Below are 13,322 nucleotides of genomic sequence, written 5' to 3' on the forward strand. Positions count from 1 at the left end.
AATATTTAAGCATGTGTTCATTGGTGTGTACGAGCAGTGCTTATTGCTTCACTCACTGAAACTGTTCTGCATTAAAAATTGATGTATATATGTAAGAAAAGTTCAAGAGCCCACAAGTAGGCTCATAATCAAAGACAAAAGATACTTGTAGTTTCACTATTGTGACATTAGCAGAAACAACTTTAAAAGTTGTTTGGGGTTGCATTTTTCTTTAATAATTAAAAAGCCACTGCTAGTTGTTGAGGCTTAAATTCTCACTCCTTTGTAGCAGAAATTAGAACAGAGCGTTTTATTGGCTTTAACTTTATAACGGTGAACTGTGAATTAAAACAAAAACCAGTATATTCTTACTCACAGTCTAATCAAGGCCTTCAACACACTTAAAACACTTTATCAATTTAACTTGACACCATGGTAACATTTTACAGCTATGTTAGCAGTGAATTCTCATTAACTTAATTCTGCTCAAGCAAATCATGTTACTCTGGCATCAACATTAACAAGTCTTAGAAGTAGATGGTCTAAATCATCTCTGCATTTTGTAAGCCAGGGAACAAAGTCACTGCAAAATCCAATGACAGCATGCCAAAATCAAATCAGAGGATGTTGGTAAGGAGAGGATTTTCTTGGGGGCGGTGAGGGAGGGAGGGAGGAGGAGTTACTCTGAATTACAAATCTATTAGACGTCATTTGAGTCCTTGACCAGGACAAATTGGCAAAGTTAATCTTCAAGGAAGTGTGATTTCTGTTAACTTTTTGCAAAATTCTCTGGAAAATATTTTTGGCAGTAGTACTGTGTACTGAAACCTGAGTGTACCAGCTTTGTACTCATTTTTAGAAAAAGTCTTTAAAAGCCATCTTCTATGAAGGTTGAAGTCCCATTAAGTCAGGGAATATCCCTTGTCTCAGCTGGGCCTGTGTATGGAACTTGTTATCAGTGGAGGCTTGGCCAGTGCATTTTTTGGTACCTTTCCTGTTACTGTCCATTATTAAAACTCATATAACAGAACCCAGATAATCACCAATGGAAGTTAAGACACTTCTCATTCAATCTATTAAAGTCACTGGTTGCTTCCCATTAGCCATCCTTCCAAATACCTACATTCAATATAGCATAATCAAAATGTTCATCTACATTTTATATACAACATTTTGGCTACAAGATAGGGTTTTTATTAAAGGCTATTTAGCAAGCCATTGGTATTGTGACTTACACTGTGAATCTTTCAATCAAAAAGCTTAAAATTGCAATAGTATTTGGATGGGAATTTTTGGAGGAACTCAGATATGCTACAGGTAATGATCCTGATAATTTGGTATGTAAGGTATTTATCTTTTCCTTTCATCTCAAGAACACTGTATGAGTTCAACATTCCCAGGTGCAAGAAGTGCAGTGTCAAATGTCCTAACTATCTAAATACCAAATTTTGTAATTAATCATATTTATTTGTCAATTTCCTATGGAATATACAGGGTACAAGGTTTGCCTAGCCAGTGATTGAGTCTGATGCTATTTTACTATAAGATTCCTGCTCTATGCACTGGTGAAACATCCCTGAGTACTTTCAGACACAGAATGTAGATGTAAAAACCCTTCTTTTAGTTCTGTCTTGGTTCAAGTTTTAGGCCATTGTGTGCTGCAGGTTGTGACAGCCTGGCTTAATTACATTGCTCCTGCAAGAAGAGAGAAGAAAGGCCTTTTTGCTGTGGTGAGCTCTTCCATCTGCTAGGTTGTTTTACATTACATCCTGCAGGGCTCAGGTTCCTGCACACTCATTTTTAGGTAAGTGAAGAGAAGCCAGATTTCATTCTAACCAAGTTGAGGTCTCTTCAATATACATGTCACAAAATGTAGTTCAGTCTGAGCATTTATCTCTAAATGTGGAGTAACCAGCTTACGTTACCAGCTTAAGTTACCAGCTTATAACATTACCAGATAATGTTATAAGGAGTGGGAAAAAAAAGAGGGAAATGGTGCAAAACATGAGATACAAGAGGACATTTCTGAGGCAGCCGTTATGTTTATTGTGGCCAGACTTTTCATTACACTAGGCTAGCTAGAGGGCTGGGGTGAGACTGTTCATTCTTCTGTACTTTGACTGTACATAAGTCATCCATATACATCTCTCCAGTAATTTTCACAGGATTGCTTGGTTGGCTTGTCTGCCCATACCTTAAATTTGAGCCTCCTGCATGGAGGGAGGGTTGTATGCAGCAACCTATGTTATCACTGGGTAGCTCAGTTCATTTAAACTCTCCTGGCTTCACTATCTGCCACATTACCATTCCCATTAAAAAAAAAAAAAAAGGCAGGGTTGTTTGGAGGGGCTTTTTATCAGGTTAGCTTTAATTTAAATCAGTTCTGTCAGTTGGGTAGACAGTTGGCCATGTGGATGCTTGTGCCAAGACAAAGGAGACCTAGCTGTGTAAGAAACAGAATGACTGTAGGCAGAGTCTTTAAAGCCAATGATGCAGATAGTGCTTGTTGATCCGCCATCAGTGCAAGCATTTCTGCTTCCTGAAGCTCATTCTCAAAGCCTTTGGCCCAAACAGTTTCTCAAATAATGTTAAAGGTCATGCAGAGGACTTTCCAGCAGTCCTATTAAAAGATGTATAAAGTGACCCATTCATCTTACTGAATGTGTGTGTTTTAGAGAAGAATGAAGCTTTTTATTGTAAGTTGAGTGGTAGTAGTTCCATTTATCTGCTACAACTGAAAAGTCTCAGTATTGCCATTTGCAAACTGGGGAGGAGACAGATTTGCTCTCACACTAATCTTAATGGCTCTCTGGCAGTAATGCAGATATTTGAGGAGGGAGAAGACCAAAAATCTCTGTTATTTATAGGATTGATGCTCTTGCCATCATTACTTGGTTTTGGGAATATTTTCATAATCTAATTTATATTAAGATTCCCAGGATCAACATGAACATGTTGACTTGGTCTGGCCTTTCTGTTGAGGATCTATGTCTAAGAAAGGCCTTCCTCAAAAACCACTGCAGTCCTGTGGTAGTTCCCTACACATAACCATTTAGCACGTGTCAGATGGTGGCCCATGTTCCATGTCACTGGTCTATTAGTGTCTCTGGACTAAATATTGTGTGACTGTAATAAATGTAAAGCTGTGATCAGAGACAGAAGAGCCACAGCAAAAGCTTAAGTGGATATAAAGATACACTGGAAGGACGAGTTAGATTAACTATTTCTGAAGGGACTGTTTTGAGAAATCCTTTGGCCTAGCAACATTCTATTTAGCCTGTTGTCACTACCTCTGGGGATGCTGTCCACAGGAGACAGGTCATAGCTCTAGACAACCAGAATTCTAAACATCAGCATTCCTGGTAATTTTGTTTCTAAACAAAAAGTTATGTGGAATTGTAACTACAACTACAGTGAAGAAAGTTTGTCTTGATATCACTTTATCTGTCTCAATTAAATTAATTGTTATCTGTATAAATGGGAGTAGTGCACAAATATCAGATGATGCAAATGCCCCATCTTGTATCTGACATCTCTTTCCATCTTTGATCGACAATAAATGAACTGCAAGGGAGAAGACAGCATTCTGACAAAACATTTGCAACAAGCAAGCTATGCTTTGCAGTCACAAAGCAGAATAGAAGAGGAATCCCACACAAAGGGATTCCACACAAAGGGAAGTTCACCTTCTTCAAACATTTTTTTGTTAGTTGAATCCTGCTCTCTGAAAAGTTTTCTGAGGGAAAAAACCCTTTACTTGGAAAGTAAACACACTTGTGTTCTTTTTTTCTGTCAGTTCTGGCTTCATGTCTACCACCTAGTGTTGACATGAACCATTTCCAAGTAAAGACTGCAAGTGTGCTCTGCAGTTCTCTGCTCTGACCTGCTAAGAATTCAGTGAGTCGTTTGCCTCAGTGCATTTGTGTTGTTCTCACCTGAATATCAGCATTTAAAAGCAGATACAGATTCTTGAAAAGTCTGCTGATTTTAATGAATTAAAAGTCTTTATTTTTTTATCTGGAAGGAGATAAAGAGTTTCTTTGGGCCATTGTACTGAATGACAGCAAGATTTGGAAAGATTTGTATCTTTGTGCATCATGCAGAATTTAAAGTGGAGTTTGTCGTCTCTGCAGTGCTAACTGCTTCCCTCAAGCTAGTATTTCTTCTAAAAGGAGAGGCACACTGCAACAAAAACTTTTCAGCTGTTCAGTTACTCCTGGAACATCTGGGAACTTGCTGAGCTACTTAACTCACACAGAAAAAACATTTAGGGTCTTTTCTTACTAGATGGGCTCGTCTTGTTTGAGGTTAGTGAGATGAACTAGTATAGGGCATCCAGCAAGAACTGGATTACTAAGAGTAGCATGTAGAAAAGGGGAATCTTGTTGGAATGAGTTATCAAGTCAAGTTCACCCTAGCATGCATGAAACAGAGAAGGTAGAGCAAAACATTTAAGTTACCCATATTATTTTCAGTACAGTTACTGCAAATAATTTAAATCATAATTTAATTGAACTAAACTTTTAAATGTACTGGTGCAAATTAGGGTTGGGTCACACTTTTTTTGCTTCACATGTGGAAGGAGTAACACGTGGTTTTAGTAGTGTGGAAATGGTGAGGTCTTCAGCTGACTCAGCATGTTCTATAGATACCTGACTGCTGTGATAGAAGGGGCAAACCTTGTCCTCCTTCCAAAGACAGCACTTCTGAATGCAAGTAATACAATGCAAGTTCAAGGATGTACCTTTGAACCAACCCATTGTAAAGCGAGAGAGAAGAAAGATTTTTAAACCAATGATGATACTAGTATTGTTGGAAATTATAGTTTCGGTGACAGTATTACAAACCAAAGAAGGTTTATACTGAGAAATCAGTGTAAAATGTGAAAAGTGGTAGATAAGCATACACTGAAAAAACTGTGTATCCATGTCACTGTATAAATTAACATTATCAAAAAACTAATATTTTCTAGGGATCTCTTTCCTGACTTCTCAGAATTGTTTTAAAAATGCTAGTCAAATGGCAGATTAAATCCACCTTGGTGGAAAGTATTTGCCTTCATAATGTCTCATAAAAAATTGACTAGGCAATAATTAAGCATAGAGCAGGAAATAACGTATTATATCCAGTAATATTTTTATGTAAAATTTTATGAAGAGAGACTGGGATGGCATTTAGGCCTCTGTGTGTAAATAAACCTGGTGGCTGTTGCTGCTGCAATAAGGACATGACTGTTTGACTTCAGTTGTGCCTTTGTATGTGCCCAGAACTGACCTGGCTTTGGCCGGGCTGTGTAGATCTATGCCCAAACATGACTGAGATCCAGAAAGTTGTTTTGCTGGTATACGCTGAAAGAAAACCCCTGCAAGTGTAACACAGACCATAAAGTACTTACACAACCACAAAATGAAGTAGTGGCTAGTAGGATTTTGCAGAATAACAGTTATGGCATTTGTCTCTTAGCATGTCATTGTTCCCTGCACTGTTTCTATGTTTTCTGTGGGTTACTGGACATAACAGACCCCTTGCCCAGTACAGAACAGGGACCATAATTCATGCCTGCCCCTTCTATGTAGGCATCAATTCTATATACTTTCTTTCTGGTTCACTGAATTCTCCAGTTTAGTGCTGCACATTGCTGCAAGCCTTTAGCATTCTCCTACACCAACATAAGCAGGGGGAGAGACTAGGAGGAGGGTAAATGCTGGTTAAGGAGTTAAGAGTTGTATTTTCCCCACCAGCCCGGCCTAACCAAAAGGTTCTCCTATGTCTTCAACTGTTTGGTTAATTGCAGAGGACTAACTTGTTAGGAAGACCATGGAGATGGTAATTGGAAATGATGGGATGAAATTTCAACTGTACATGTTTTCTTTGATGAATTGAAGTATTATTTTCTTTCGGTTAAGGCTGTTAATTTTGGCATGTAGGTGAACCAAGATATATAGGCAGAGGTCATATTTTTTATTTTACTTACTGACATCACCACTAAAAGCTCATAGTGAAGGATTATGATGGAAACTCACACCTTGTTTTAGTGTAAATGACTGAACATGACTATATTAAAGGGAAGCAAGCATGTACTCATCTGGGTAACCTACACTTAAGTATTTCATTTCATACTACCCGGCAGAATCTATTTGCATGTTAATTTCATAGAAAGTTAGTGAAACCAACCTGTTGTATGGCTGATGGATCAGTATACATCCGTGTTCTGCTGAGGTCTTGCATTTCTTCCTGCTTACAAAGCCTTTCAAACAGTAACTTTTTGCCTTCTGTTACTGTGTGCACTCTCTCTGTTAATAGTTTTTGGAAGTGGAGTATGGTGTTTTCAGAAGCACTTTTCTTAAGTGGAACAGGTGACACCTCTGTGGACAAAAGCAAAGTACGTGGTTAGAGTGCACAAGTCAATGAACTGCTGACACTGAAGTATAGCACATGCTGGATTTTCCTAAAGCTGTTCTTCTGATCTGCTCTTTTGGCAGGCATTGCTGGTGTTGTATAAGGGATCATTGTATAATGGAGAGTAGGAATGCAGCAGCCCCTGTAAAAAATCACTTATATCTCACACTTTCAGTTTTGCCTAGCTACAGCCTTCTCCAAGAGGTACTTCCATAATAGGCAATAAATGAAAGTCTACTCAATCACACAGGGTGATTAAATGCAGAGTTAGTACAGTTTGTGCTGGTGAACTAGATGGGTTGAATTAAAAAAATGTGATGTTTAGATAATTTCTCTTCATCTGTCTGTAGATATCATTTTAGTATTAAAAATAGTGGAAAGCTCCTTAAAACTTAAGTTTTTTGTTTCTCATAGTTTGATTTTATTTAGGGCCTGTCAGTTTTGCAGGAAGAAAAATAAGCTGCTGACTTTCCCCATATCAGATCACATGCCACATATTTCTATCCTTCTCATCATTTTTCTCTCTCCATGATTCTCTGTTCCATCTTGTCTTTGACACAGCTGTCTTAACCTGTTTTCTTGTGTACAAAACATTAGACATGTTTACAGACACAGTAGTGTAATATGAGAAAATCACATCCATGACTGCCTGTCCCTTCTTTCCCTTAAGCAACAAAATTGAGACTCCTTGTTTTTTAAATACTATATTTTCTTTGCATATGATTCTTATAAATTAGGTAAGTTTTTCCTGATGTTTACCTCATTTATACCAGGGATGAGGACTGAAATGAATAAATTGCAATTTTCCTTAGGCCTACATTTCTATCAGAACTCTTCTTTTGCTGATTGTTGTGGGTGAGAGGAGAATGTTGGTTTGGAGCTTGGTGTTAAGTTCTAGGATTATGGCTTTTTAACTGTTTGAATACTGGATATAATAATCTGGCATCCAATTAAGCAGTGTATAGATGCTTTTGAAAGTCAGGGGCTCTTACCATCATTCCATGTTTTTCTTTTGGTACTCAAAGATCCTGTGTTTGCTGTAGCATCTCCCACTGAAACTTAGAAGAGAAGAATAAGGTGACTAACCCTTTTGTTGAGATTCTCAAGGCACAGTCAATTACACACCTAAAGGTTTTATACTACAAAAACAAATACCCTAGGACAAGACACATTTATTTGGCAGATGCCTCGAACAGTTTAATAACTGAAGCTTCTTTTCTGAAAGGTTATTGTTTTACTGGCCACTGCATCAGCATTCACAGATTACACAATCCTTTTCCAGCATGCTAAAATGTAAAACAGCCAGGTAGGTTGTTGGTGTTGACAACATGCTTGGTGTTGACATATGCCATTCATGGAGAGTAGAAACGAACAGTAATATATTCAGTTTCTTTATTTGGAAGAAAATACATGTCTTGAGAATGTGATCTAGCACAAGACTGAGGCAGGGAAAACTGTCATCCCACAGCTCTATGGCTGTCATTCCAGCTGCAACTAATGCACTACTGGGTGGTGCCATTGGACACCACATTAGGGCTCTGATTCATGACTGAGCACAGCTGGCTTAAGGCTGGTTCTGCTCAAGCTGTCCACCTGGCCTTTGCTGCAGAAATGGTTCAAGTCCTCAACTAACATTTGTGCTGTTGCAAACTATTTAACGTATTGAGAACAATCACAACTAGTTCTGCTTTACCTTAAGTCACTGAACCCTAAGTTGCAGAGGTTCAGTTACTTCTATGAGAGCACTTAATCTACCTGGAGCAGGGGCTGGTATCCCTGAGGTCTGAAGCAGCTGGCCAGTCACGAGAACCCTTACAGCAGACACAAGATTAGCTGTGTGGTTCCTAGATCAGAGGGTTTTTGATATGAAGATAGAGGCAAACTCTATTGTGAAAACTGAATCTACTTTAGCAAAATTAATACAATTATTACAAGTGCTCAAATAAACATCACTGTCCTGGATTTTTCTCTCTCTCGACTGTGGTGTGTATTGAATTAATATACTTTGGGGTTTTTGGAGTCCTTGCACTTGGCTTGATTGCTACAGATTTCTGCAGTTCCAAACAGTATGAGCTTGCAGCTCTCTATCCATCAGACTTTACATGCCTGCTGTATGACCTCTAAAACCTGCCATGTGTTCTAACACCATTTCACTGTATGTCACTTAGGCTTTCAAAAGCAGATTCTCCAATAACACTCAACACTTCAGTGCTTTCACTTTTTGTTAATATTCTCACTTCTGCATGTCTCCATAGACCACTTGAGTTTCCTAAGTGTTCACTATGTGACCATGGAGATACAGCTTCCCCAGTTATTTTCCCTCCCCATTTCTGGCCACACATTTCACACCTACAGTATGGCTTAAACAGGTGACTTTAGAAAGTTCACTTGAAGCACTTTATCTCATCACTGAAGTTTTTAGTACCTGATAGGAGACTTGAGCTTTCACATCCCCAGCCTGAGGTTCCCAGAGGCTGCCTTCTTAAGATACAGTCAACTTCATCATAAAATCTCATTTTTCTCCTGGGATTTCCAAGATGCTCATTTTCTTTCTGCAGTGCTCGGTATTCATATTTTAGGTTCTTGTACTTTGTGCGACATTGTTTCCAGTCTCTGTCTATGCCACGTTTCATTAATCTTCTGGCAATTTCCTCAAATATTTCTTTATTTCTTGTCGCCCCTTCAAGCATTTGTTGTATCTTTTCATCTGACCATATGTTTATCAGAGCCCTAACTTCATTATCGCTCCAGTGTTTTCCTGCTCCTGTATCATTAACTGTAATAACTTTAAAGTGATTTTGTGCTTCTTCCAAGGGAATGTGATTGTCTGAAAATATAAATAAAAAAATACCTAACTGTAAATGCTATAAATGCATGCTAAATATACATATATGAAAGCATAATTGCAACTGGTATTTAATCAGTTAATGATTAATGTTTTATATATTTTAATCTTTTATATATTTTATATCTTTATATTTTTAAATATTTTATAATTTTAGTATCCATACACAATTGTGTTCTCTTAAGTATGCAAAATATGTATCAAGTGGAATCTCTTGTTTCTCCAAGGCATCTAAAATTCAACATTTTGTCGCTATAATTGTGCCACTGTTGTGAAATTAAAGACATATGTATCCAAGTGTTACATGTAGAAAAGCAGTAATCATGAAGCTTTAAAGATCCCAGCATTGGTGAGAAGTGTGGTTTCAAATTAAAATGGCAATGTGCAAATGAAAAGGTACTTAGGATTCAACAGAAGAAAAAACTTCAGACTTGAAAATAGTCAGAAGTAGGCAGATGGTGCTCATTAGATTATGTATAGAAGGCAAAGTTGAACTACAGTATTAATACAAATTTTGCCCATGAAAAAAAAAGATGTATGAGACTAATTTTTAAGTTTACTAATGAAGCTACAGTGGAATCAGGAGCAGGAAAGTAGAGCTGTGTTTACAGTAGAGATCTGATTGCTCCAGCTTTGGTACTGAAAATACAGTGTGATTTATTTCATAATAAATGCATAAAAATTAATACTCACCTGTCCCAACCATCTGTTTTGCTACTGGTGTACAAGATCTCTCTTCTGAGGTAGTGCTTATAGAATCATCATCTGTAGAAACACACAGTTTTAAATAGACTTGGATTTAGACAAATAAATTGCTAGTATTATTGTCATCCTCTGTAGGAAACACCTATTTCCACCTTAAAGTGTCCTAAGCCCTCAGTCTAACCCATCAGTTATAGACTTGAAGAATCACAGAATCATGGAATCATTTAGGATGGAAGCACTAATCATTTAGGATGGAGTTAACATTGCCAAGTCCACCAGTAAACCAAGTCCCTAAGTGCCACATCTGCATGTCATTTAAATCCCTCCAGGGACAGTGACTCCACCACTGCTCAAGTCCACCACTGCTGAGCTCCCTCCTTACTTCACCAAGAACTGAAAACACTGCCATTTTGTGACTGCTGTTGCCAAGAGGCTCCAGCCACTACCAGTTCTTTATTCACAAACACCAAGTCCAGTGGGTACCTTCCCTAGTTGGCTCCTTCACCAGCTGTGTCAAGCAGTTGTCAGCCGCACACTCCAGGAACCTTCCTAGGCTGTGTCCTTTGCTCTGTTGGATTTCCAGCAGACATCTGGTCAGCTGAAGTCCCCCCCACCAAGGGCCAGCGACTGTGAGACTTCTCCCAGCTGCTTATGGAATATTTCAGCTGCCTCTTTGCCCTGGCTGGGTGGTCAAACACAGACTCCCACCAGGCAACCTGCCTTGTTGCCTTCTCCTGATTCTTACCCATACATCCTCAACACTATTGTCACCATCATGAGCTCTAGACAATCAAAATACTCTCTAACATAGAGTACCTAACAGTCTCCTCTTCCTTGCCTGTCCCTTCTGCAAAGTTTATAGCCATGAATTGCAGCACACCAGCTGTGCAAGTTATCCCTCTGTTATTCCTCAAGATGGAAACTATGATATAGTTTTCCTGCTACACAATAGCTTCCAGCTTATTCTGTTTGTTGCCCGTGTTGTCTGCACTGCTGTGGATGCACCACAGCTGGGCTTTTGGCCCCACCATCTTTTGGGGGTGAAAAGCTCTAATTTCTACATGGTTATTCTCAGGTGCTTCTGTGGTTTCTAACACATCAATAACCCCTGTATGTCTTTGCTGATCTTCATTCCCTGACTACTAAGACAGCAGATCGAAGGACCTCTCTAGAACACCACCCCTCAAACACTGGCATGTTACTCTCTAAAAGTATGTTACTCTTACTAAAGTCTGGTTTTATCTCTTCCCACCTGCTAATTTAGTTTAAAGCTCTTTCAGTGAGTTCTGCGAACTTCTGTGCTAAGATCCTTTCCCCCCCTTTGAGACAGGTGCAAGTCTGATGTCATGGAACCATGATTAAAAATTCCAGTATTTTCCCAGTGTCACCAAGCTTGGAGCCAGATAGTGATCTGCTGGCTCTTCCTGGTTTCTTCCCACATCATTCTTGTCAACTGAAAGAAGGGAAGACTACTTATGCTCTTGATCTTTAACCAGTTGTTCCAACACCCTGAAGTCTCTTTTTATTTGCAACCTCATTGTTGCCTACTGAGAAATTACTGAAATTGTCTATGAACATCAAAACCCAGCTTTGCTGATTCTGTGTTCATTTTCTCATGCTTGGACTACTCTGAGGCTGAAAGCTTGCTTTTGTGTGGACTTACTTTTTGGAGGAAGAGAAAGATTAGTTTTCATTGTTTGCTAGGGGATGTCATAGACTAATTATGTTCAATGCTGGTTTTGGTAAAGGGTAGAAATAAATATTCTTTTTATGTTTTGAACAGCTGAGTGCTTCCTTAGACTCTGTCAGAAATAAAGATTCTTTGTAAATAAGCATGTTCATTTGATGTGCTTTCTATAATGGTGCTTACCAATATATGCACAAACTAATACTTGGAATTCATATTTGCTCTATAACTTGTTTTATCTTCAGTCATTTGTCAAACACTTGTTTTTCATAAGTTGTATGCAAGAATATTTTTTGTACCTGTGGAAAACTTGGAAATCATACTCTCATCAGCATGTGTATGTGATTTACTTGGGATCCTAGAAAAAAGGTGGGTTTTCTCATAAACAGGCACCCTATAACTCTTGAGAAAATTCTTGCCTCTTCCTTAACACTTGCAGCTGGTGGAAATGGGCTAAAACAGAGCTGTAGGTCTACTCCTAGACTCTTGAGAGATTCCTTTTTTTTCCAAACCATTAACCAACCTCTCCATGTCTTCCATTTCTGTGCTCATTCTCTCAACTGTACTGGCTCTCTGATCTCTTCCTGTCTTTGGCAGTGGCACTTGTGTAGTGCTGACTTGCATGATCACTGTGTTCACTTGGATATTACATGATAGGGAGTTTGTGTGTATGAGACAGTCAGTTGAGCTGCATGACATTTCATTCTTCACTTTGCATTCATGTGACCTCGCTATGTCTCAACTTTCAGGGTCACAGATTTGCTTTATCCTCAGTGTCATCTGTGTTCCTGTGTGTCATTGTTATGATGGCATTGCTCTGTTGTTGTCCTCAGTGTCACAGTCACTAAAGTTGTCTTTCACGATCAAGATCAGCCAATGCAAACAGTTGTAAAGGGTGTCTAGCATGGGATGGATGTCTCAACATCCAAACTACAGATAACATAATTGCTGAAAACGAAGCTCTTGCCTGGAATATGCCTGATGCATACAATAGAAATATTCTTATGGTAGAAACTTGCAGTGTCAAAGGCCAAAGAATTGCTGTTCACACAATCACTAGAATTGATTATTTTTTCTATTAACTTCTGCGTACAAACAGCATTACTGTAACAAATATTTTGATCCAGGGTGCCAGGTCACTATATATCAATGCCATCATTATTTCCTCTGATGTCTTTTTCATGATCATCTGTGGTTTTATGCTCATTTATTCCAGAATATTAATATCCCTACTGTGTTCTAATGTTAAACTTTAACATTTTAAACAAAACAAATCTTCTCCTGATAACTTATCATTTAATATATGACTTCTACATATTGCTGAGGTACTGATTTCAGTTTTATATTTAAAATAGTTCAGAATATATGTATGGAAATTGCTTGATAGTAAATCATCTGATACTAAGTGCAGTCATGAAGTAGTTTGAAAATAGAGACAATGTATAACATGTTCTGAGTTTCTGAGACAGCCATTTACCTTTCTATTTTATCCTCTCTAGCAGCTGTGTAAGAGAAACCATATTTGTGTCACAATCAATTGCAGACTAATGATACTCATCATAAAAAGGAGCATGTTGCCTGGGAAAATAAGATTTTGTTATAATTATGGGAAGGAGAAACAAGTGTTCATACATTTCTGCACTATGAAATCAAACAAAATACATCATTTATCATAACCCAGAAGTAGAACAAGTGTAATGTGCTGGA

At 38.3% G+C, this 13,322-nt stretch overlaps 2 protein-coding genes across 3 annotated transcripts in view; one reads left to right on the forward strand and one right to left on the reverse strand.

The window, feature by feature from the left end:
* Positions 1–13,322, reverse strand: part of PAICS (phosphoribosylaminoimidazole carboxylase and phosphoribosylaminoimidazolesuccinocarboxamide synthase) — a 40,858-nt gene that overhangs the window by 13,531 nt on the left and 14,005 nt on the right. For both annotated transcript variants that reach the window (XM_059844796.1, XM_059844794.1), the window contains 4 exons: positions 9,917–9,988; positions 8,804–9,205; positions 7,371–7,436; positions 6,154–6,344 (listed from right to left, as the gene is read on the reverse strand). In XM_059844796.1, coding sequence (XP_059700779.1) covers positions 6,154–6,344; positions 7,371–7,436; positions 8,804–9,205; positions 9,917–9,988 — 731 coding nt within the window. The remainder of the gene's footprint in view (positions 1–6,153; positions 6,345–7,370; positions 7,437–8,803; positions 9,206–9,916; positions 9,989–13,322) is intronic.
* PPAT (phosphoribosyl pyrophosphate amidotransferase) overlaps positions 1–13,322 on the forward strand; it is a 42,758-nt gene that overhangs the window by 2,936 nt on the left and 26,500 nt on the right. The gene's annotated exons all lie outside the window — the stretch shown is intronic.

Source organism: Haemorhous mexicanus, chromosome 4 (genome assembly GCF_027477595.1).
Source record: "Haemorhous mexicanus isolate bHaeMex1 chromosome 4, bHaeMex1.pri, whole genome shotgun sequence".
Classification (NCBI taxonomy): Eukaryota; Metazoa; Chordata; class Aves; order Passeriformes; family Fringillidae; genus Haemorhous; species Haemorhous mexicanus.